This window comes from Mustela nivalis (genome assembly GCF_964662115.1).
Source record: "Mustela nivalis genome assembly, chromosome: 2".
Lineage (NCBI taxonomy): Eukaryota > Metazoa > Chordata > Mammalia > Carnivora > Mustelidae > Mustela > Mustela nivalis.
Genome location: NC_139021.1, coordinates 343,488 through 367,840, shown reverse-complemented (window position 1 = coordinate 367,840; position 24,353 = coordinate 343,488). Strand labels below are relative to the sequence as shown.

The 24,353-nt window shown below is 60.3% G+C and overlaps 2 protein-coding genes across 3 annotated transcripts in view; both read left to right on the top strand.

The window, feature by feature from the left end:
- PPP1R16A (protein phosphatase 1 regulatory subunit 16A) overlaps positions 1 to 20,519 on the top strand; it is a 34,257-nt gene extending 13,738 nt beyond the window's left edge. The window contains exons 2-11 of one of the 2 annotated variants that reach the window (XM_082720375.1): positions 14,864 to 15,914; positions 17,121 to 17,191; positions 17,277 to 17,422; positions 18,465 to 18,568; positions 18,637 to 18,761; positions 18,851 to 18,976; positions 19,082 to 19,157; positions 19,233 to 19,362; positions 19,454 to 19,619; positions 19,891 to 20,519. In XM_082720375.1, coding sequence (XP_082576501.1) covers positions 15,656 to 15,914; positions 17,121 to 17,191; positions 17,277 to 17,422; positions 18,465 to 18,568; positions 18,637 to 18,761; positions 18,851 to 18,976; positions 19,082 to 19,157; positions 19,233 to 19,362; positions 19,454 to 19,619; positions 19,891 to 20,271 — 1,584 coding nt within the window. In that variant the 5' untranslated portion in view covers positions 14,864 to 15,655 and the 3' untranslated portion in view covers positions 20,272 to 20,519. The remainder of the gene's footprint in view (positions 1 to 14,863; positions 15,915 to 17,120; positions 17,192 to 17,276; positions 17,423 to 18,464; positions 18,569 to 18,636; positions 18,762 to 18,850; positions 18,977 to 19,081; positions 19,158 to 19,232; positions 19,363 to 19,453; positions 19,620 to 19,890) is intronic. The other variant, XM_082720376.1, reaches the window with a different exon arrangement.
- A 271-nt stretch (positions 20,520 to 20,790) lies between these two features.
- Positions 20,791 to 24,353, top strand: part of GPT (glutamic--pyruvic transaminase) — a gene marked incomplete at its 3' end in the record, with an annotated part of 159,925 nt that continues 156,362 nt past the window's right edge. Inside the window, exons 1-7 of the mRNA XM_082719068.1 lie at positions 20,791 to 22,744; positions 22,869 to 22,958; positions 23,034 to 23,142; positions 23,308 to 23,441; positions 23,593 to 23,836; positions 23,964 to 24,043; positions 24,132 to 24,268. Of these exons, the coding sequence (XP_082575194.1) occupies positions 22,583 to 22,744; positions 22,869 to 22,958; positions 23,034 to 23,142; positions 23,308 to 23,441; positions 23,593 to 23,836; positions 23,964 to 24,043; positions 24,132 to 24,268 (956 nt within the window). The remainder of the gene's footprint in view (positions 22,745 to 22,868; positions 22,959 to 23,033; positions 23,143 to 23,307; positions 23,442 to 23,592; positions 23,837 to 23,963; positions 24,044 to 24,131; positions 24,269 to 24,353) is intronic.

The window sequence follows — 24,353 nt, the reverse complement described above, 5'->3', positions numbered from 1 at the left end:
GAAACTCTGTCCCCTTTATTTTTTAATGTTTAAAATTTATTTATTTATTTATTTATGACAATGTTAGTTTTATTGATTGATTGATTAACACATAATGTATTATTTGTTTCAGGGGTACGGGTCTGTGATTCACCAGTCTTACACAGTCCGCAGCGCTCACCGTAGCACATGCCCTTTCCGGTGTCCGTCATCCGACCACCCATCCTTCCCACCCCCTCCACTCCAACAGCCCTCAGTTTGTTTCCTGAGACCAAGAGTCTGTTATGGTTTGTCCCCTCTCTGCTTTCGTCTTGTTCCGTTTTTCCCCTGTGATCCTCCGTCTTGTTTCTCAGATTCCTCAAATCAGTGAGATCAAATGATAATTGTCCCTCTCTGATTGACTTATTTTGCTTAGCGTAATGCCCTCAGTTCCATCCGTGTCATTGCAAATGGCAAGATTTAGGGGTTTTTTTTATGACTGTGATATTCCATTGTATATGTATACCTCATCTTTTTGTTGTTGTTTAAAGATTTTATTTATCTATTTGACAGACTTCACAAGTAGGCAGAGATGCAGGCAGAGGTGGGGGGGAAGCAGACTCCCTGCCGAGCAGAGAGCCCAAAGTGGGGCTTAATCCCAGGACCCTGAGATCATGACCCGAGCCGAAGGCAGAGGCTTTAACCCACTGAGCCACTCAGGTGCCCCTTTGAATACCACATCTTCTTTATCCATTCATCTGTTGATGGACATCTGAGCTCTTTCCATAGTTCTGCTATTGTGGACGTTGCTTCTATAAACATTCGGGTGCACGTACCCCTTCGGATCACTATGTTTGTATCTTTGGGATAAATACCCACTAGTGAAATTGTTGGGTCATAGGTAGCTCTATTTTCAACTTTTCGAGGAACTTCCATATTGTTTTCCAGAGTGGCTGCACCAGCTCACATTCCCACCAACAGTGTAGGAGGCTCCCCTTTCTGCGCATCGTCACCAACATCTGTCGTTTCCTGACTTGTTAATTTAAGCCATTCTGACTGGTGTGAGGTGGGGTCTCACTGTGGTTTGGATTTGTATTTCCCGGATGCCAAGTGATTGGAGCACTTTCTCATGTGTCTGTTGGCCATTTTGATGTCTTCTTTGCAGAAATGTCTGTTCATGTCCTCTGCCCATTTCTTGATTGGATTATTTGTTCTTTGGGTGTTGAGTCTGATAAGTTCTTTTTTTCTTAATTTTTAAAAAATCTGATAAGTTCTTTTTTTTTTTTAAAGATTTTATTTATTTGACAGAGAGAAATCACAAGTAGACAGAGAGGCAGGCAGAGAGAGAGAGGGAAGCAGGCTCCCCGCTGAGCAGAGAGCCCGATGCGGGACTCAATCCCAGGACCCTGAGATCATGACCTGAGCCGAAGGCAGCGGCTTAACCCACTGAGCCACCCAGGTGCCCCAAAAATCTGATAAGTTCTTTATTGATTTTGAATACTAGTCCTTTATCTGATATGTCATTTGCAAATATCTTCTCGCATTCTGTGGATTGTCTTTTGGTTTTGTTGACTGCTTCCTTTGCTGTGCAAAACTTTTTATCTTGAGAAAGTCCCAATTGTTCATTTTTGCCCTTGCTTCCGTTACCTCTGGCGATGTTTCTAGAAGAAGTTGCTGCCACTGAGGTTGAAGAGGGTGCTGCCTGTGTTCTCCTCAAGGATTTGGGTGGATTCCTATTTCACACTTAGGTTTTTCATCCATTTTTGAGTCTTTTTTTTGTGTTTGGTGTAAGGAAATGGTCCAGTTTCATTCTTCTGCATGTGGCTGTCCAGTTTTCCCAACACCATTTGTTGAAGGGACTGTCTTCCTTCCATTGAATGTTCTTTCCTGCTTTGTCAAAGATTAGTTGACCATTGAGTTGAGGGTCCGTTTCTGGGCTCTCTACTCTGTTCCATTGATCAATGTGTCTGTTTTTGTGCCAACACCATACCGTCTTGATGGTTACAGCTTTGTAATAGAGCTTGAAGTCCGGAATTGTGATGCCACCAGCTTTGGTTTCCTTTCTCAACATTCCTCTGGCTTTTCGGGGTCTTTTCTGGTTCCATACAAATTTTAGGGTTATTTTTTCCATTTCTTTGAAAAAAGTTGATGGTATTTTGATAGGAATTGCATTAAATGTGTATATCGCTTTAGGGAGCATAGAGATTTTACAATACTTGTTCTTCCAGTCCATGAGAATGGAATGTTTTCCCATTTCTTTGTGTTTTCCTCAATTTCTTCCGTGAGTACTCTACAGTTTTGTGAGCACAGATTCTTTATCTCTTTGGTTACATTTATTCCTAGGTAGCTTATGGTTTTGGGTGCAGTAGTAAATGGGATTGACTCCTTAATGTAATCCTTAATCGACTCTTTCTTCTGTCTTGTTGTTGGTGTATAGAAATGAAACTGATTTCTGTGCATCGATTTTTATATCCTGCCACTTTTCTGAATTCCTGTATGAATTCCCTTAAGCAGTTTTGGGATGGAGTCTTTTGGGTTTTCCACATAAAGTATCATATCACCTGCAAAGAGTGAGAATTTAACTTCTTTGCCAGTTAGAATACACATTCTTCTCTAGTGGACATGGAACCTTCTCCAGAATAAATCACATCCTGGGTCATAAATCAGGACTCAACCGGTACCAAGAGACTGGGATCATTCCCTGCATATTTGTGGACCACAGTGCTTTGAAACTTGAACTCAATCACAAGAGGAAAGTTGGAAGGAACTCAAATACATGGAGGCTGAAGAGTATCCTACTAAAGACTGAATGGGTCAACCAGGAAATTAAAGAAGAATTTTAAAAATTCATGGAAACAAATGAAAATGAAAGCACAACCTTTCAGAATCTTTGGAATGCAGCAGTGGCGGTCCTGAGAGGAAGGTATGCAGCGCTACAAGTCTTTTATCAAGAAACAAGATAGTTCCCAAATACACAACCTAACCTATCATCTAAAGGAGTTGGAGAAAGAACAGCAAATAAAGCCTGATCCCAGCAGGTTTCTCTTTCATTCATGATTTTATTAATTTGGGTCCTTTCTCTTTTCTTTTTGATAAGTCTGGCCAGGGGGTTATCAATCTTATTAATTCTTTCAAAGAACCACTCCTAGTTTCATTGATTTGTTCTACTTGTTCTTTTGGTTTCTGTTTCATTGATTTCTGCTCAGATCTTTAGGATTTCTCTCTCTGCCTACTTGTGATCTCTGTCTGTCAAATAAATAAATAAAAGCTTAAAAAAAAAAAAGTGCCAAAACTGAACCAGGAAGAAATAGAAAACTTGAACAGACCCATAACCAGTGAGGAGATTGAAGCAGTCATCAAAAATCTCCCAACAGGGGTGCCTGGGTGGCTCAGTGGGTTAAAGCCTCTGCCTTTGGCTCGGGTCATGGTCCCAGGGGCCTGGGATTGAGCCCCGCATCGGGCTCTCTGCTCCGCAGAGGGCCTGCTTCCTCTTCTCTCTCTGCCTACCTCCCTGCCTACTTGTGATCTCTCTCTCTCTGTCAAATGAATAAATAAAATCTTAAAAAAAAAAAAAATCTCCCAATAGGGCTCCTGGGTGGCTCAGTGGTTAAAACCTCTGTGATCTCTGTCTGTCAAAAAAAAAAAAAATCTCCCAACAAACAAGAGCCCGGGGTCAGGGAGCAGCTTCTCAGGGGAATTCCACCAAAGATTTAAGATTTTTTAAAAAAAATTATTTATTTGACAGAGAGAGAGCGGGATCACAAGTAGGCAGAGAGGCAGGCAGAGAGAGAGGGGGAAGCAGGCTCCCTGCTAAGGAGAGATCCCGATGCGGGGCTCGATCCCAGGACCCCGAGATTATGACCTGAACTGAAGGCAGAGGCTTAACCAACTGAGCCACCCAGGTGCCCCAGCTCTGTCCCCTTTAAACAATTCCCACCCCAGGCCCCGGCCCTGGATAACCTGTATTCTGTCTGTATCTGTGAATTTAACTGTTGTCAGTCCCTCCTCTAAGTGGAATCACATACTGTGTGTCCTTTTATCAATACGTTTGTGGCATGCGTTGCAACTAACTCCTTTTTTATGGCTGAATATTCCAATGTATGGATAGACCATGTTTCGTTTATCTTTCCATTGGCCGATGGACATTTGGTCCCTGCCTCTAGCTATTGTGGATCATGATGAACATTGGCGCACAGATACCAGAGTCCCTGTTTCCAGGCCCTTTGTGCGCACTCAGAAACTCGGTCACTTGTTTTTATAGTTTCGCACTGACGCTTCCCTGAAGTTGCGGGGTGTTTATCCCACATGCCATCACTGCACACTGCCAGGCTGATGGAGGCTGTGTTCTACCCTGTACCATCGTTCCTAATCCTGTGTTGCGGAAGTTGGAAATGGCGTCTGTCTGTCCGCACAGCTGAGCAGAGGGCTGCGCTGATGCTCTCTTACCTTGTGTCCTGGCCCCTGTCTCCTGCACCCTAGAGGAATGGTGTTCTTGGCTGGCTTTAGGGCCACGGGGATTCTGTTGGCTTCGGAGTTACCAGTCCCCTTTATCATGTCCTTGAGTTTTTCTGACCTCCGCCATTTCTTGGACACCTCCCGTTCGCCGTCCTCTCTGTCCAGTGGCTCCCACTGTCTCCCTCCAGCTTCAGGAACTTGTGTCGTCATTGAGAACTCCCTTCCTCTCTGTGGGCCTCTCGTTCTCCCACTAGGCTTCTGGGGGGCCGGGTCTCGCTTTGGTTGCTCACCTGCACCCACACATCTCTTGCTCTAAAGCTGTGTGGCCCATGGGTCTTGTGTACCTCTCCCTCCAGCTTCCCCTACTGCTGTCCCGTGCCCGAGGCTCGCTGTTGGGGTGCGTGTTCTGAGTCAGAGAAGACCCAGGGCTACAGCTGTGTGGTGTTGACCTTGTACCTGACAGACCTTAATTTCCAGATCTACACAGTGGGGTCCTGGCCCACTGGAGTGACTAAATGGGACACTGTGGCCCCCAAGGGACTGGGGGCTGTGCTGGCCGTGGGGGGCACCAGGGGTCTTGGGAAGCTGTCTGTCTTTAATCTCTCCTAGCCAGGAGCTGGGTTTTCTTTTCGCTCAGTGAGACTCTTCCCTCCCTCCCTCCCTCCCTCCCTTCCTTCCTTCCTTCCTTCCTTCCTTTCAAGATTTTATTTATTTATTTGACAGACAGAGATCACAAGTAGGCAGAGGCAGGCAGACGGAGAGGAAGACACAGGCTCCCCGCTGAGCAGAGAGCCTGACGCGGGGCTCGATCCCAGGATCCTGGGACCATGCCCGGAGCCCCGGGTGCCCGCTGAGCCTCTTTTCAAACGGAGACGCCTCCGGCCAGACCTCCTGGCCCTGGCACCTGGCCGCGAGTTTATCAGCTTTGTTTTGGAGCCGAATGGCGGAGGGAAGGGAAATGGGGAGCCTCCCAGTATGGCGGGGCTCCGGCGTCTGGGGAGGGGACTTCCCAGGTGCTGGCTCGTCGCAGGCACTTCTGCTGGAGTTCACCACGGGCCCTGGCTCGTGTGGCCCCTGTGTGTCTACTGCCTACGCCGGCCCCGGGGCCTTACTCACAGGTCCGCTCATGGGCTTGTCGCCTGGCCCCAGTGAAATCCCATTTTGTAGGACAGAAACCAGGATAGCTTCAATTTCGTCTGGCTCTGCAGCTCTTGGTAAGGGGAGTCTGGGGTGGGGGGGCACCGAGATCACTGAGAAAGGACACAGGCTCTCTGCCAGGGTCTGGGAGGAAGCCGAGGCCAGGCAAATTAGTCCTTGGCAGAGGTGTGGGGAGCTGGAGAGGAGACGGCTGACGGCCCCAGCAGGTAGCACAGACCTCTCCTCTGGGCTGGGGGATCAGCCCGCAGGCCCCGAAGAGAGGCCCAGGCATGGAGGGACCATACCGCTGCAGAGCTGCGGGGAGAGGCGGCTTCTGCAGCCGTGGTGCCCGGGCACGTGGGTGTCCTAGGGAGGAAGAGGATTGGAGGCCCCACAGTTGCAGAGCACACCGGTCCCTAGCAAAAGGCCACGCACTCGGAGCGGAGGTGCCCACGCTCCTGCATTGGGAAGGTGTGCACGGAGGTAGGAAACCTGATGACAGCGGAGGGGGCGACCCTGGCGCCTCCGGCTGTCCTGGCAGGGCGGTGCCCGCGTGGTCTTGCGTGTCCAGTTGGCGCGTGTTTGATGCACTTTCTGTGTGTGTGGCACGCTTCGCAGTACAAAGGGTTTTCAAAGGGGACCTGACGTGCTGGGGGAAATGCGGGGAAGCCTGTCTGGCCTAGGTGCAGGGCTCGTGGGACGGACAGGAGGTCCAGCCCGGCTGGAGAGTGGTGGGCTGGTGCCCTGGGCGGGCAGTGAACGGGGCTACTGAGTGCTCAGGGGAAACCTGTGCAGACCCTGGACCCAGGACCTCCGTGGGCTGCCTGAGAAGCTCTGGCCTTCCATGCCTGTTGGGACCCTGTGTGCATTTTCAGTGCCTTGGGGCTGCGGTATGGGGACAGGCTGGAGCCCCAGCTGGGCTCAGGACAGCAGGTGGAAGATGCAGACCCAGTGGGAAGCAGGGCCTGGCCTTGCTGCTGCTTCCTGCTTCCCAGTTCCCAGACTGTCCCAGTGTCTTCCCTCTGGACCCTTGGCCTGGGTGTGCCTCAGAGGTGTGTTAGTCCCCAGCCGCCCTTCCCTTGAGTGCCGGCAGTGGTGGCCCTGCGCAGGAGGGAGCGAGAGACGCAGGCCTTCTGGAGCTGAGGTCTGCATCGGTGACAGTTGCGGTGTCAAGGTCAAGGAACCATGGGGCAGGGAGTTGAGTTCCAAGTGTGTTCCCAGAGCAGGCGCTCATTTCTTGGGGGTTCTCCCGGGAGTGTGGGCGGCTGGGCGGTGAAGGCCAGACCCAGGGGAGTCAGAGGGACCGTAGGAGCCCCAGGCAGTAGGGCCAGCAGGATGGAAGTCAGGGCCACCAGGGGGCCACCTGTAATGGGTCCTTGAGACCCGGTGGTGGGAGGCTGGCAGAGGGACAGGCATACGCTGCTCTGAGAGATTAGGGCATGGAGAAATGACCTTTTTGGGATAGGAGGCCATTAAGCCCATTCCTGCACTGGCCTTGCGAGGCTCGTGAGCCGAGAAGCACAGGGAGCGTGTCTAGCCGGCCGTGGAGAGTGGGGCTGTGGCTTCTCTCGGAGGACGCGGCTGCCCTCCCGGGCCACGAGCAAGGACCGTGATCTCTCCAGCCTCGCAGGGCTGGTCTCCGAAGTGTGTTCTGACGCTGAGCCAAGCCAGGGCTACGTGACTGCCGACCCCCCATTCTGCTGCTGGAGTGATCCTGGTGGCTCCCTCCTGCCCACGAGGCCAGGTGCTGGGGAAGCCGTTTGTGCCCTTAATCCTTGAGCGTGCATTTCTTGAAGGTTCAGGGAGTTAGACGTCCGTACAGTGCTTGAGCTCACGGCCTGGGGCCCAGGTGGCCAACTGTCCTGGGAATGTCCTGTCTGGCCGTGGCCCTGGAGCACTGGGGCTGTGTCTACAGCGGGACGGCTAGCGGAGGACCTGGATGTTAGGAACACCCTCGTGGTGGTCCAGGATAGTCATCATTCCTCTGTGCCTTCTGCGCTGTTGGTCTCCGCTCTGGGGGCTGGGGAGAGGGGCAGACTGGCTGATGGCCGGGGGTATCCTCTGTGGGGGAGGTGAGGTGCTAGTGGAAGGTCTTGGCCCATTTCCCTGTCTGGCGGAAGGGTTCCTTTTGCCTTTCAGCAGTGCTGGGGTTACACCGCCAGCACCGTTCCCTCTCCAGGCCTTCCTTCCTCACTGCTTTTACTTTGAGATCCCGGTAGGTTTACATACATTTGAGAGAAGTAGTTCAGGGAGACGGACCCCTGCCACACATCCCCAGTTCCCTTAGGGCATCTAGGACACCAACATCCACATACTCCACTGACCTTTTCAGATTTTACCGGTGTTAGTGCATCTCTGTGCACGCACGTGTGTGTTTACTTCTGTCCAATGTTAACTGTATGGGTTTGTGTGGTCACCAGCGTCCAAGTGCAGAACAGCTCCATGACCAGGACCCTGTGCTGTCCTAAGAAGCCATGGCCACCATCTTCCTCTGCCCGCTGCACACCCCGAGGATCTTATCACATCAGGGGTGCGGCTGTTAGGGAGGAACTCAGTGCCCTTGAGAACCACTAGGCGGGGCCATCCTGAGTCGGGCCCTGCTTGCCGCTGGAGAGTTCCATGGCGTGGGGGACAGAGTTTGGTTAGTCGTTTGCTGGTTGAAGGCCTGGGACATTTCCAGTTTGAGCCTGTTAAGAATAAGGTCGCTGTGAAGTTCATGTTCAGGTTTTTGTCTGTTTCTGTGGGGCAGAGGCCCAAGGGGGCAGCTGCTGGGTCACGTGGGGCGCACATGCGCAGTGTTTATAAGGAACTGCTGGTCTGTTTTCCAGAGTGGCCTCACCGGGTCATGTGCCCTGCGGTGTGGGAGGGCCTTGCTGTCCTGCAGGTGCCCAGGGACACCTCATGTGGCTTCAGGCCATGGTGTCCTCATGGCTCGTGCTGTCGCAGGTCTTTCCGTGGGTGTTTTTGTCCTCTTCAGTGTGATGTCTCTTCACGCCTTTTGCCCATTTCCTAATTACATTATTTGTTTTGGTTTTTACTGCTGAATTTTGAGTCCTTTAGGCGAGCGGGAGAGCAGTCCTTGGTCTGTGACTTGCAGACATGCTCTCCGGTCAGTAGCTTGGCTTTTCACCCTCTTTGGGGGTCTTCCGTGGACTGAACGTTTGTAACTGCGGTGCGGCTCCGCTTGTCCCCCACGGTCTGTGCCGTTGGTGGCCAGCCTGGAGAAGGCGTACGACCTTACCTTTAACGCTGAGAAGCACAGTGCCCCTGGGGTTGTGGCTTCGATGAGCTTTTTCCCATGTGGCTCTCCGGTTGGCCCAGCTCCATTGATCAGAAAGGTTCTTTTTCTGCTATTCTGCACTGTTTTAAGTTGTCTACACGTCGTGGGTCTGTTTCTGGGCTGTCTCTGTTCCATGGGTCTGTTTACCCCAAGCCAATACTTTAGAGTCTTACTTACCAGTCTTTATATGAGGTCTGTTATAGAATACTGTGAGTACTTAAAATTTGTTCTTTTTAAGGATTGTCCTGATGGTTCTTAGCCTTTTGAGTTTCACGTAACATGGAGAAAGAGTTTTGTGAGTTTCAAATACAGCCGCGGTGTTTTGGTAGGGACCATGCCAGAAAGGACATCCCGGGGGTTCTGAGGCTCGTGACCCTGAGTGCTGTGTGCCCTGTTACTTGCCGCTTCTTCCCTCATGCTCCTGGAAAAGCTTTTGCGGTTTTCTGTGTATAGGTCTTGTGCCTCTTTTGTGAGACTCATTCTTAGACGTTAATGATTTGGGATACTGTTGTGTTACCACGAACAGCGTTGTAATTTTTCGTTGTCTAGTTGTTGCTAGGGCTTGTGGAGACAGTATTGTTTACACTGACCTTGTATTTTCCAATATTGCTTTGTTTTAATCAACCCTAATAGTTTTTCTCTGGGATCATCAGGTTTTTGTCAGACACAGTGTCATTTGTAAATCGTGTTTTTGTGTTCTTCCGGTCCTTACCCTGCTTACTTCTTTTTCTTGCCCCGTTGAATTGGGTAGAACCTGAGCCCAAACACGAGTAGAAGCAGTGCCGGCGAGGGTCCCTGTCTCCTCCAGCACCGTGCGTGCGTTGTGTTTCCGATTAGGTTGGGATGATCATTGCGCTGGGGGGAAGCACCCAGAGGCTTCCTTGGATATCCTTGTCTGATGGCTGCCGTCTACTCTTGAAGCATGGGAGCTGCTGAGCCTGAAAATGAGGGAGAAGAGGCAAAAGAAGCTGTAAGATTTCTCAAAGAAGTAGTGCCATTGTGGGGTGACCCAGTCAGGTGGAGGCAGAACAAAGGAGAGTTTACTGGACACGCTGCAAGGGGGCAGCAGGCAGGACAGCGTGCGGGGCAGGGAGGGAGAGACTGGCCGCTGGGAGGTGGGGGCTGCGGCTAGCGGGGAAGGCGAGGCGGTGTGGGAATGTGGGAAATCTCCTGTTTTTGGTTCCTGTGTGCAGGTGTAAGGGGCCCATTGGTCAGCTGGGGCTTATGGCTGTTGTGCGGTGGGTCACCTGACGGGCCTGTTTGCATTCAGCCGGGGGCTGGGGGTGACTGTGGGCACTCTCCGGCCTCCAGTTTCCATGGCTCAAGTTGGTTGCCTGAAAGCAGCCTCTACAGAGTGGGCCCCGCACTTGTTGGACGCGTGGTCTTGCGTCCGTGGCTCCGCTTGGAGTAGTCACGCTGGGGGCTCCCGCGTGTGCGCAGGAGGAGAGAGCACAGCTTGAAGCTGAAAGCGAGGGCAGGAGGGGTGCAGCGGTCAGCGTCTGCAGGACTGAGCTGAGGGCTAGGCGGTGGGGCTAGGAGAAGGGGGTGTCGAGTTGAAATGGCAGAGTGGGGGTGGAGGAGACAGTTCCTGGTGGTGACAGGGACGGGGCACAGCGGGCAGAGGACGAGGTCGCTGGCAGGAGGAGGAGGTCAGGACTGAGGGGCAGGAGCTGAAGGGCCGTCACGAGAGGTTGAGGCCACCAGGAATTCAGACCTGGCGCAGGGGCGGGGGGCGGGGCGGTGCCCAGAGCAAGGGCTGGTGTGGGCGGTTGGCTCAGCGGATGGCTCACGTCGGCTGGGACTCCTGGAGGGGGGAGTGGGGAAGGGGCCGCAGGCCACAGTGAGGAACAGGGCCGGTGGGGGCCCCCCTTCCAGGCCAGGGGGCTGAGGTGGTTTCAGAATTGGGGGAGGGTCAAAGAGAGCAGGGTCAAAGCCCTTCCTCGACGCTGTTCCTCTGGTCAAGGCTTCTCTTCCTTCCCTCGCGGCTCGGCCGGGTTCTGGGCCGGGTTCTGGTGGAGCCTCTTCTCCCTGGGGGGCCTCCTCCTCCTCTTTTCCGGACACAGGAGGGCTCGACCTCCGATCTTCGGGAAGGGTCAGCTGTGCGCGGGGAGGCACACCCGTGAGGCAGTGTCTTGACGCTGTATTTGGTCCAAGGCCTTTTCCGTTTCCCTGGATGCCCAGGTGTGTCCTTGAGGCAGGGACCCTTGGCTCTCTGGTCCAGCCACGTGTGCTGTCCACTCGTGTCCTGCTGCCAGTTGTCCGGGACTCAAATATCTAACTGGGCATTTTCCGTGGGACCTTTGCCCCGTGGGCTGTCTCGCGGGCCCATCGCGACTGGCCTGAGCGCTGCTTTGTCATGCTTCTTGCACGTGTGTTGCTCTGCTGGCCGGTTTTTTTTCTGGTTTTGTTTTGATTTGTTTCGCCCTTCAGTGCCAACATCGGGAAGAGCCACCGTGACCTGACTTGTTAGACCTTCAGCCGAGGTCAGGGTCCTGGGGTCCTAGGATGGAGACCCACGCCGGGGGTCTCCCTGCTCAGCGGGGGGCCTGCTTATCCCTCTGCCCCTCCCCCCACTCATGCTCTCTCTCTCTCTCAAAATAAATAAATAAATAAAATCTCTTAAAAAATAAAGATTTATTTATCAGAGAGCAGGGCACGTGTGCGCCTGGGAGGAGGGGCAGCGGGGGAAGGAGAACCCTGAGCCCACTCAGCACGGAGCCGAGCCTGGCTCTGGCCCACGACCCTGAGACCCCAGACCGGACCCAGCGGAGATCAGAGTCGGACGCTGGGATGCCTGAGCCTCCCGGGTGCCCCCGCGCAAGCTGTTGTGCACAGCCGCTCCCTCAGCACTCAGGTCTTAACCGCAGGGGGCCCTGGGACAGACCTGGGGGGTCGTCACGAAGGCGGTAGCAGCAGGGCCCGATGGCAGCGCTGGGGGCCTGCCGGTGCGCGTGCCCGGGGGATGGCCTCTCTGTGCCGCATCGGTGCCACAGTCGGGAGGTGCCCGTGGCAGCACCCCAGGCCCGGCTGTGGGCTCGCAGCACTTGTGCCTGCTTCCTTCTCCTCGGGGGCAGGGGCCTGTCCTCGGCACCCCCAGCCCCGGCCCTGAGCCATGCGGTGGGTGGGCCGCCTCTGCACAGCATCTGGTCCTTCCCCGACTGGGTGGTGCGGCCCCTGGGGCACCTTGGCCTGGAGCTGTGCCAGGCCCAGTCCCCCAGCCCCTCGCAGATGCGGACCGACGGCTCCTCCTGAAGGTACCGGCACGCGGTTAAGGAGATGGACCGGGAGCGTGCCCTCCACAGGCTCGTCCTCTAGCGGCAGACAGGCGGGGACAGAGCGTGCCCTTGTGTCTGGTGTCCAGCTCCCAGCTCCGCCTGCTCGGGAAGCTGTCGTGAGACGTGCGCCGTGGGCCTCAGGGACGCTGGGGAATGGGAGTCTTCCAAGGCGAGCCCGTCTGCCCTGGGGGCCAGTGAGCACATGGGCTACGGACCAGAGGTCGGCCCTGGAGTGGGAGCTGGGCTGCCTGTGAGCCGTCGCCACCCTCGGCTGCTCTGACAGGCAAACCGGAGTCTGGGACGCCCACCTTACCCGCCGGGTTCCCTGGGGGCCCTGCCGGCCCCTTGTTCCTCCGGAGAGGGGCAGTAGTGGGGTAACGCGGCACATAAAACCAGCTCTTTGGATTGCAAGTTATAGGAATCTACTCCAGAAGCCGCACATAGCTTCATATCTGCCAGGGGGGAAGACCCCACAACCAGAGGGAAGGCGGGTGACCGGCTCGGGCCTGACGTGGTGCGACGGCCCCAGCCCCGTCCACGACGTCTTCCCACTCTCACGCTCCTCAGGGCGTGAGTGAGGAAAGCGGCCCTTACCCGCCCCAGCCCCGCTCTGAGTTCCAGTCCCCGTCACTCCGTCACACCCTGCTAATACTCACGCAGACGCTGCGGCTGGCACCAGGGAGCAAGTGCTGGGGTGGCTGGCAGGGGACTTTGGATGTAGGCGCGGCATCAGTTTCCCTGTGGAGCGAATGGGGGTCAGGACAGGGACCTGCGGGGAGGCCCGGACTCTGGGTGTCGCAGGGCGGCTGGGACCTCGGCCCAGCCCGGATGGCTTCCTGCCTGGTAGGGTCTGGGGACTGGGCCTCCGGTCCCAGAAGCCAGGGGCCCTGGCAGCGTTCTCCACAGTCTCTGGGGATGATCGAGGGGTGTGGCTCTGAGAGGCTCCAGGGCTGTCTCTGTCCCTCCAGGAGGCGCCTCCCTCCGAGCTCCAGTACTCTTGTGCAGCTTTCTTGGGCACAGAGCTGAGACCTGGAAAAAGTTGCCCAGATCATCTGTTTGACATTCCAGTGAGACTTGGGGAGGGCTTGTGAGTGAGGTGGGAGAGGCCCCCCTTCCCCCTGCGGCTTGGGTGTGGCACACGGGTCATTCTGGGAGACGCCACTGAGCCATCTGGGCCTTGGTGACTCTGTTGAGGGTCAGGTCTTTCACTTCTGGTGGGCTCTTCCTGGACTGTGGCGGGAGAAGGCCACCGAGTGAGGCCTGGGGAGGGGTGTCAGGCAGGGTCCAGGGGACCGGGGCCCAGAAGGCGTAGGGCTGAGCCTGGAGGGGCCCTCCTTCAATGGAGACTGTCCTGGGGGGCGGGTGCCCACTGCAGCGTTTCCCGGGCACTCTCAGGGCCACCTTAGGGTCACCTTGGGCTCAGAGAAGGCAGTCAGCAGCCCCAGGACCTGCCCAGAGTTACAGGGCGACCGCCCTGGGGCATCTTGCAGCAAGGAGCACTGCTCAAGGGGCCCAGAGTAGACCCAGGGCTTCAGGAGGGTGGGCCCTCCCAGAGTCGGGGGCTGAGGGCCTGAGTAAGCTGTCACCACCCAAACCAGGAGACCACAGTGTCCACTGTGGGGTGGCCAGGGCGCTTCCCATTGTGGCTGGGCTGGGGGAGGGGATGCTGAGGCTGATCCTTCTTCCTGCTTTGGGATTATTTTCGTGGATGGCTTTCAAGATGAGTAACCCAAAGACACGGAATCAGTTCAGACAGCTGCTTGCCCTTCTTGGTTCTTTTCCAGAGGGTGCACATCTGCCCCTCTGTTAGCCTGTAAAGCGGCGGGGTGGGTGACATCTTTTTTTTTTTTTAAAGATTTTTAATTTATTTGACAGAGAGAGAGAGATCACAAGTAGGCAGAGAGAAAGGGGAAAGTAGGCTCCCCGCTGAGCAGAGAGCCCTATGTGGGGCTCGATCCCAGGACCCTGGGATCATGACCAGAGCCAAAGGCAGAGGCTTTAACCCACTGAGCCCCCCAGGCGCCCCGGGTGACATCTTTTAAATCCAGCCAGCGCTAACCTGGTCGGATGGCGGCTTTGGTTCCGACGCCCGGCTTCCAGAAGGGAAACTGGTCCCTACGACCCTGGGAGCCCACTTTCGGGGAGGCTTGGCCTGGGGTCCCCACCCCTTGCCAGGGCTGGAGACCAAGTGCCTCACTCCTTGTTTATGGTCTCTCGGGGTGGTCTGTTCAGGTCGTCTTCCTGGAAGGCCAGAGAGGTGAAGGTCACGTGTGTGGGGGGGGCTGCCTGCTCTCTGGGGGTGGCGGGGAGGGCTCTGGGCGTGGTCAGGAGGGAGGCAGAGTCCTGCAGGGTGTGTGAGGTTCTATAGCCCTCAGGCAGTTGGGGGGGGTGGGTAAGGAGAAGGTGACCTTGTGCAGTCCACCCTGGGAGCAGACAGGTCAGCAAAGCGGAGGGAGCCGAGGCCTTGAGAAGCTTCCAGAAAACAGCTCCCAGAGGCCAGTACCTGGGCTGTGGAGAGGCAGCCTCATGGGGAAGGCCTGTGGCCCGGCCAGCCCTCCTTGCTCCCTGCTCTGAGTTGGGCTGCCCTTTCTGGGAGCCCCGGGGGTGGTGATGTCAGGTGGCAAGTGCCCCCACCAGGATTCTGGTCCAGCCGCGCTGGGTGTGGGGTGGAGTCTGTTGGGGGCGGGGCTGGCTCTCTCACCTGCTGGCCTGCGCTGCCTGCAGTGGTCATGATGGGCTCCGTGTTCCTCCCCCCCAGGCGAGTGGAGGCCGCCAGCAGCCTGCAGCCTGATCTACTGCTCTTCGGAAGGAGGCCCCCCGGGGACACAGCCGCCAGGCCTGCCGGGCCTTTGGTACCCTCGCTGCTTGGACAGACTCACTCCTGGGCGCTAGGGGCCAAGACCGCAGGACTCAGAGGGCACAGCCTGCCCTGACCTCTCTGTGGCTGTGGGTCCGGCCCTCTGGCCCAGCTCCCTGTTAGCCCATATGTCCTGACCCTGGAAGACAGATGGGAGCACGGAGGGAAGGCCAGGCCATGGCTGTCCCCAGGCCCTGCCCAGGATCCTGAGACCCGGAAGGGGAGGGGGCTTCTCGAACGCCGAAGCACTCCCGGGGCCTCTGCCCGTTGCCCTGCCTTCCCTTGGCCCTTATCGAAGTGGCAGGACACAGCCACTCTGTTACCTGGGTAATTAGCTTCAGAGCCGGGACTGAGGCTGCCCAGGTCCTGGGCTGCTTCCCACAGGCCGTGCACCCTGACCCCAAAAGCGAGGTGAGGCCGTGCCCACTGAGCAGCCGAGGTGTCACCCTTGGGCACCTCCCACACTGCCCTTTCTGCCTGGGGTCCATGTCCCTCAGGACCGCCTGGGCCTGGTCACAGCGTGGGGCCTTGTGACCCAGCCTTGCCAGGGGCAGAGGGCGCCGCCAAGCCTTAGGGAGGGGATGCCCCCAAGGGTGCTGGTCCGGCCCACCGCCCCACTCCTCAGGCCCAGTCTGGCCCCAGTGCTCCCCAGTCTGGTGCCCCGAGCTGCCCCCCTGGCAGGTCGCCCCCGCCATGGCCGAGCACCTGGAGCTGCTGGCAGAGATGCCCGTGGTGGGCAGGATGAACGCGCAGGAGCGGCTGAAGCACGCCCAGAAGCGCCGGGCCCAGCAGGTGAAGGCGTGGGCCCAGGCGGAGAAGGAGGCCCAGGGCAAGAAGAGCCGTGGGGAGCGGCCGCGGACGGAGGCAGCTGGGGGCGGGCCGCAGAAGCGGGTCCTCTTCCCTCCCAGCGTCACCCTTCTGGAGGCTGCTGCCCGCAACGACCTGGAGGAAGGTGAGCGTGGCCGAGCCCCAGGGCACAGTGCCCTTCTTGGAGGCCCCCGGGGCTGGCCAACGTCCTCATCCGCATGCCCCCTGTGGCGGGCCGCCCACATGGGTGCTGCTGTGGGGGTTGGGCAGGGGCACCCGGACAAGAGCCCAGGGCTTCGCTCAGGGGAGCTGGGAGTGGCCCATGGCCTTTGCCACCTCTTGCCGGGGTGCTGGGTGACGATCGGGAGTGTCCTGGCCACCGCCTGCTTGGGTCCTCCATCTCCTCCTCTGTCTAGGAGGACGGTAGCGCTCACCACAGCAGGTCAGAACGAGGGGGCAGGGGTCCCCCACAGGCTAGCCCCCTTGGCACCTGCCTCTGGCTCCGCCTTTGACTTCTTCCTCGCCATCAGGACCATCCCGGCTAGACCAGGATGAGCTTTCAGCAGCCGCCTCATTCCTCCCTGTGCCCTGTGTGCTCATAGCCCCTCTGTTCTCCGGAGAGGCGCTCGAGGGTTCTTCCTGCCTTCCTCCGGGGGCAGAGGCCGGGTGCAGAGGGCAAGGAGGGGAGGGCAGCGCCTTGAGGCCCGGGAAGTGCAGGAGGGCGTGGTGGGTGTGGTGCAGGCCAGGGACTGTGGGAAGGAGGCTGAGTCCTCCTGTGGAAGACAGTCTGAGGGACCCAGGCCGTTAAGGAGGTGACCTTGGCGACAGCCTGGGCCCACTGAACCATGAGGACAGGAGCTGGCTCTGCTCTGGAGGGCACTGGACGCCTCGGGCCCACACTGCAGGCTGCAGCTGGGCAGGGAGCCTGCTCAGGGCTGGGGCGTGTGTAGGGTTGGGGCACTCAACTAGTGGGAGAAACTCGGGGGAGCAGGGGCCCCAGTGAGGGTATTGTTGGAGGAGGGAGCCAGAACCCCAGCCAGAGTGGGAGGGACCGGCGCCCCGTGGCACTGCCCACATGCAGGAGCCTGAGGGTCGGTCGTCGGGAGGGCTGGCTCCTGCTTGGTGCTGCAGGCAGGGGCGGGGGGTGTGCACTCTGGGGGCAGACAGAGGCCCAGTGCCCCGGCTCTTGAGCCCTCAGCCTGGGTTCGGGGGCCCCTCTGGGCCCTGCACTGCTGCCTCCTACGGTACCCTGCCCTGGGCCTAGAGCAGTGCTGGCCTGTGGCTCTGTGCCCTAGAGCAGTGCTGGCCTGTGGCTCTGTGCCCTAACCACACTCCCTCCCCCTTCTCACAGTCCGCCAGCTCCTTGAGAGTGGGGTCAGCCCTGATCTGGCCAACGAGGATGGCCTGACGGCCCTGCACCAGGTCAGCCATGCGGGGGATGGGGGGCGTAGGGGGAGAGAAGGGGGCGCTGGCCTGGGCGCTGGCACTCAGGCCTTGTGGCTCGTAGAGCTGCATTGATGACTTCCGAGAGATGGTGCAGCAGCTCCTGGAGGCGGGGGCCAAGGTCAATGCCCGCGATAGCGAAAGCTGGACTCCCCTGCACGCCGCGGCCACCTGCGGCCACCTGCAACTGGTAGAGCTGCTCATCGCCCGGTAGGCCCCAGTCGCCACTGTGGGGGAGGGCGTCTGTATGGGAGAGCGACGGGGCTTGGGCCGGGAGAGGCAGGGCCTTCCTCACACAGGCTGGTTCATCCTGATGCGGCCCAGCTGTGTCCTGGGCAGGAAGCGCGCTTGGCCCTTGCCTTGTGTTTCCACTCCCCTTCGCCCACGCTGACTTCACCTTCACCCCGGCCTGGAGATCAGGGCCTGAGGGGAGGCTGTGCTCCCAGGGAACAAACATGTGCTCAGGAAAGTGTGGTGGTTCTCCTGGGGGCTCCCTCCTGCCAAGCCCCCGTAGGAGTTTGGGAACTCTTGAGGGTGGGCCTCGACCTCTAGCTCTGGTCTCGATGGGGTCTGCACAGAAACAGGCCCTTCTGGACCGAGTGATGAGGGCAGCCCTGGCGAAGACGGAGGGGCACCTACACATAGACGGGGCCTTTGACAAGGAGGGTGGGGCGGGGCTGGGCCTCTCTGCACGGGAGCTGTGGGGGACGGGAGGGGTGGTCGGCTTTCCAGGGTCTGGGAGCACCCCCCGCTGTCCCAGCCCCTCAGCTCTGTCTGCTACAGCAGAATGGGTGGTCAGGGGCTCAGGCTCTCCTTGGAGCAGTCTGGGTGCTGACGGTGGGTGGGTGTTCACGGCTCTTGCGCCCAGAGAGCACCACCTTTGTGTTCTGGGCTCCCTCAGCTCCCCGTCCTCCCCTGGGCCTTGCCTCTGCTTGAGCCTTGTTCCCTGTGGCCCTCTCTGGCATCCAGGCTCTCCTCCTCCCTCTCCATTTTGCTCCCTGAGGCTCCGAGAGGCCTGGCACCCGCTTTTGGCTGGTAGGCCCCCTGTGTGGGCTCACAGGGTCATGTGGGTGTGGAACCTGGTGCTCAGAGGCAGGTGGAGACGGCCCGCCTGGCTTGAGGGCCGGATCCAGGGCCTTCTCTGTCTTTAACCCGCACAGTCCACAGGCTAAAGGCCTCTGCAGAGGGTGGCCTAGAGGCCTCCATGGGGGAAGGGCTTTGTGGCCAAAGCCTCTGTCCATTCCTCCCGCAGGGGTGCCGACCTCCTGGCTGTCAACACCGATGGGAACATGCCTTATGACCTCTGTGAGGACGAGCGGACGCTGGACTGCCTTGAGACGGCCATGGCCAACCGTGGTGAGTGTGACCCCCCCTTGTCCACCCAGGACGCCCAGAGTGCTGGCCCTGAGCTTGCTTCCTTTCAGGCATCACCCAGGACAGCATCGAGGGGGCCCGGGCCCTGCCGGAGCTGTGCATGCTGGAGGACATCCGCTGCTTGCTGCAGGCAGGAGCCGACATCGATGACCCCCAGGACCATGGGGCCACGCTGGTGAGGACCTGGCCGCGTGAGGTGAGGCTGCTGGGCGGCGGCTACCGTAGGGGCTTGGCAGGGACTCAGGCCCAGCTCTTTGCCTGTAGCTCCACATCGCGGCCGCCAACGGGTTTGGCGAGGCAGCCGTCCTGCTGCTGGAGCACCGGGCCAGTCTGAGCGCCAAGGACCAGGACGGCTGGGAGCCGCTGCATGCCGCAGCCTACTGGGGCCAGGTGAGTGCGGCGGGCGTGGCCGGCTCCGCGGCGGGGGCGCGTGGGGTCCTGGCTCCTGGCTCCTGGCTCGGGGCCCTTCAGCAGCCCCGGCTCCCCGGCCCTCAGGTGCACCTGGTGGAGCTGCTGGTGGCGCATGGGGCCGATCTGAATGGGAAGTCTCTGACGGACGAGACGCCCCTCGGTAAGCTGGGGCCGCCTCTGCCAGTGTAGGGGCTGGGTGGGAGGGCCCCGGTGACCCTCCACCCGCCTCTCCTAGACGTGTGCGGGGACGAGGCGGTGCGGACCAGGCTGTTGGAGCTGAAGCACAAGCAGGACGCACTGCTGCGCGCCCAGGGCCGCCAGCACTCTCTGCTGCGGCGTCGCACCTCCAGCGCCGGCAGCCGGGGGTGAGCGCCCCGATCCGGGCCCCTCCCGCCCCCACCCGGCCTTCGCCCCCCTGCTGGCAGCCCCCCCCATCCTGCCCTTGCCGGCCCCCAGGAAGGTGGTGAGGAGGGTGAGCCTGACCCAGCGGACCAGCCTGTACCGCAGGGAGCATGCCCAGGAGGCCATCGTGTGGCAACAGCCACCGCCCACCAGCCCGGAGCCGCCCGAGGAGGACGAGGATGGCCGGACGGACGCGGAGCTGCGCTCCCGACCTAGTGAGGTGAGCCCCACGCCGTCAGCCTGCAGCCCGGTAGCTGCGGGCCCGGGCGCGCCCCTCGTGTTCGGAGCAGGCACGTGAACTGATGTCGCTGCACGTTTGTCCCACTGTGCCCGCGCGGGGGGTCGGTGGGACCAGTGACCCTGTGCCCACACAGCGGGCCGGTGCTGCACGGGCGTGGCTGCTGTCCCGGGCGGCCATGCAGCCTGGAGCCCGAGGCCCAGGGAGGCCAGAGAAGGCCTTCCCGACGGCTCTGAGGCCCGCGCTCCCCCAGCAGGACGATGATCCTGAGTCGGCGAGGCCGCACAACGGCCGAGTTGGAGGCACCCCTGGGCGGCACCTGTATTCCAAGCGGCTGGACCGGAGCGTCTCCTACCAGCTGAGCCCCCTGGATAGCTGTGCCCCCGATGCCCCGGGCCGGGTCAAGGCCCAGCACACGCTCGCAGAGCTGAAGCGCCAGCGAGCCGCCGCTAAGCTGCAGCGTCCCCCGCCCGAGGGGCCCGAGGGGCCTGAGCCCAGCCTGCCGGCCACCACTGCTGCAAGCCCCCAGCCGGAACACAGACCCGGGGCCGGTGGAGACCCACCCCTGCTGAAGCTCACCGCGCCCTCGGAGGAGGCCCCCGCGGAGAGGAGGCCCTGCTGCCTGCTCATGTGAGGGGCTGGCTCCCGGAGTGCCCCGGAGGCTGCCGCGGGGCCCCTGCTCTGGGGGCCCCGGTGTACGCCCTGCTGCTGCTGCTGCTGCTGCTGGGAGAGAACCGGCGGGGGACCGCCCTCAGCTCCCCTGCCGGGGACGCCAGCGTCCTCGCTCAGGAATGAGCCTCTGGCAGAAGCCCTCCTGGGGGGCCGTCCGGCTGCAGAGACCTAGTTCCATCGTGTGCCTCTTGATAAAGGGCTGTTCTGCCACCTGCCTTGTCGTGTGTGTCAGCGGGGCCGCTGTCCTGAGGGTGGGGAGCTGAGGTGCTGCTGCTGGGTGTGCCGGTCCCTGTGTGGGGCCTGTAGGGGCTTGCTTGGGGCTGCCTGGCCCTGCGTAGGAGTGAGGCCCACGGCTGCTGGGCGGGAAGCCTGGCCTGGCCTGTGCCCTGCCTCCCCTGCCTTCCCAGCCTCCTGGAGACTCCTCTGTAACTCTTTCCTTTCCTGAGAGCAGCCGGGGCTGCGGAAGGACATTCCTTGGGGCTCAGGCCTGGCGGTATCCATGGCAGAGGAGCAGGAGCCTGGCGTGGAAGGGGAGGGGCCTTCCCACAAGACTCTCAAGCCACAGAGGGGAGAATCCGAATGAAGGCTGGAGTCAGAAACCTCCCTGGGGGATGAGTCCCCCCGCTCCTGGCACGTAGCCCTGATCCTGGGGCCTGGCTGCCAGGCTCCGCCTGGGCTGGCAAAGGGGACCAGAGGTTGGCTGCCCAGATCCTGAGCTGGCTGGGCACAATGTGTCAGGGTGACGGGGGCCCCTTAGGGGCCTCAGGTGGGAGGGCCGAGGGTGTTGTTAGCTTGCGTGTCAGTGGTGGGCAGCCAGTGCCGGGTCACCTTCTCCTCGCCCATGGGATGGGTCAGCCGCATGTGTGCAGGGCCCATCCTTCTCGGAGCATCACTGCTTGGAGGGGTGTCCTCAGCAGAGCTGGGGAGCCAGGGCCTAGGCTGCAGGTTAAATTGGGTGTGGGGGGCAACGCAGCTTCCAGTGTCCACCTGCGAATAGCTGCCTGCGCTGGGCCGGGGCTGCCTCTGCCTGGGGCTGGGATCCTATTAACCTGTGCTCTGGTCTGAGGGCCCAGAGGGTAGGGGTAGGGGCAAAAGATGGCCCAGAGCCGAGAAGTGTGAGGGGAGACCGAGGCTGGCTGCCTGGGGCTCCTGCTCTTTCCTTGCTGGCCAGCAAGGGCAGAGGAGCCCAGGCTGGCGTCAGGCCCGGCCAGCTGCCCACGGCCTCTATCAGAGGGCTGGCTCCTTGACCTTCCGCTCCGAATCAGATGTCCACAGCTGGGGTAGCCACCCCTGGGCATGGCCTATCCACGCCCTTCAGGGCCTGGGGAGGCGGGGCCCTGATGGCCTATCACAGCTTGCTTCCCACTATCTCTGCCAATCAGGAGCAACAGGGAGGGGGAGCTTAGGTCACCCTGCCTGTGGTGTGGCCCCAAGGGCAGCTCCGGGCTGGGGCATGGTGAAAGGGCACAACCGCAGCCCAGAGGAGCCCAGTGTCCGCGGGCCCAGAGCCGCCCCACCCTGTCGCCCAACATCCCAACCCAGAGACCCGAGCCGCCTCCAGCTGCAGAGCTGGGACCAAGGTCCAACCCCAGGGCTCGTGGAGCCTGCGGGCCATGGTTGCCAGCCCAGGAGGGGCCAGCCGGATGGAAGCCCGCATCGGAGCTTCCGCTCCCCTCCCCCAGGAACGCCAGGATTCTATAGAGGCCCCACTCAGTCACCTGGGAGACAGGCCTGCTGGCCCAAGCACAGATGGGAGGCCTGCGAGGGTTAGGCCCGGCCGAGCCCTGCTGGGGTGACTCTCCAGGGTCCCAGCTCCGTTTCCCTGGGGGTTAGCTCTGCCCCGCTCTGCCAGCCTGTCTGGGCACTTAGCACACCTCCCCTCCCTCAGGTCCAGTCCCTCAGAGCTTCTTGAACCTTCTGTCTGTCCCTACCCCCCATGTAGGTCTCCTGCTCCCCTGTCATGGGGACACTGGGCGGGCACTGGGCCTCGCCCCAAGCCCCGCCTGCCTCCTCATGCACTCCCTATGGCTCCCTGGGGCAGAACTGTGCCCAGACGGGTGGGGCGGGGCCCAGCGGCCCCGACTTCTTCTTCAGCCTTTTCTGTCCCTTTCAGTGGGGGCAGCAGGCCGCCGCGAAGAGGGTGCTCTTCACTTTGAGCCCCTCTCCCCGGGCTCCCTCTTCCCAGCCCCGGCCCATCGAGTCTGGACCCAGCGTCCTTTTCCCCGCCCGAATCCTGCTGTGTCCTGATCTTCCTGCCTGGTCTGAGTAGTGTCATGGCCTTGAGGGCAGGTGACCACAGCCGGGTTGCAATGAACGGGCTGAAGGAGAAGGTGCTGACGCTGGACACCATGAACCCGTGTGTCCGGAGGGTGGAGTACGCGGTGCGCGGGCCCATTGTGCTGCGCGCCCTCGAGCTGGAGCAGGAACTGCGCCAGGTATGGCCCTGGGCCCCACCACTGCCCTCCAGGCTGCACCTGGACAGCTGCATCAGGCCCATTTCCACAGTCACACAGGACAAGGACCTGTCCTGTCCTCACGCCTGTGCCCTTTCACTCCCAGGGGGTAAAGAAGCCCTTCACGGAGGTCGTCCGCGCCAACATCGGGGACGCGCAGGCCATGGGGCAGAAGCCCATCACCTTCCTGCGGCAGGTGAGGCTCGGGGTTTGCCCCGGTGCCCCTCCCCAGCCCACCCACGTGCTCAGGCTCAGTGTCTGCTGCTCCCAGGTCCTGGCCCTCTGTGTGTACCCCGATCTCCTGAACAGCCCCGACTTCCCTGAGGACACCAGGAGGAGGGCTGAGCGCATCTTGCAGGCATGTGGGGGACACAGCCTGGGTAAGTGCCGGTGCCCAAACTGGGCAAAGCCCCAGGGAGGAGCGGGAGCTGGTGGGAGGCCGTCCCAGGGGAGGGGTGGACCCAACTGCTGGGAGATACTCCGCAGGACGGCTAAGGAGCCTCTCGGGTCCTCCTCCCCCTGTCCTGCCCTGCCCTCCGGCCCAGGGGCCTACAGCGTCAGCTCGGGTATCCAGCTGATCCGGGAAGACGCCGCCCGGTACATTGAGCGGCGCGACGGAGGCATCCCCGCAGACCCCAACAACATCTTCCTGTCCACCGGGGCCAGCGACGCCATCGTGGTAGGCCAGGGCCAGGGCAGGAATACGCCGTGGCTCTTTCCTTGCGGCTTGGGCGGACCTTGCTCCTCTTGGCACAGTGCTCCCGGGCCGGGCGGGGAGCAGGTGCCGTCCCCTGGGCCCCACCAACCTGGCTTCCCCATCCCGCCGACAGACGGTGCTGAAGCTGCTGGTGGCGGGGGAGGGCCCCACCCGCACAGGCGTGCTCATCCCCATCCCGCAGTACCCGCTGTACTCGGCCGCGCTGGCCGAGCTCGACGCTGTGCAGGTGGACTACTACTTGGATGAGGAGCGCGCTTGGGCCCTGGACGTGGCCGAGCTGCGGCGCGCCCTGTGCCAGGCGCGTGGCCACTGCTGCCCACGCGCACTCTGCATTATCAACCCCGGCAACCCCACTGGTGCGCTGCCCGACCCCCAGCCCTCCCTCGTCCCCCTCCCCATGGGATCAGTCTGCCCCTCCCCCCCCCCCCCGCGGGCGCAGAGCCCCAGTCTGACCCTGGACATGGTGCGTCTCCCACGCCCTAGGACAGGTACAAGCCCGCGAGTGCATCGAGGCCGTGATTCGCTTTGCCTTTGAGGAGCGCCTCTTCCTGATGGCTGATGAGGTGTGGGCAGGGGCTTGCCTGGGGCTTGGGGTCGCGGGGCCCGGGTGACAGCACCCTCCCCTGCGGTGACGCTGGCCCGCCCGTCCAGGTGTATCAGGACAATGTGTATGCGGAGGGCTCGAAGTTCCACTCATTCAAGAAGGTGCTCATGGAGATGGGGCCGCCCTATGCGACGCAGCAGGAGCTCGCCTCCTTCCACTCGGTCTCCAAGGGCTACATGGGCGAGTGCGTGCGGGGTTACAAGGACTGCACCCTGGCTTGGGTCCCCTGCCCGGCCTGCCCTGACACCTGCGCTCTGGGCTGCAGGTGC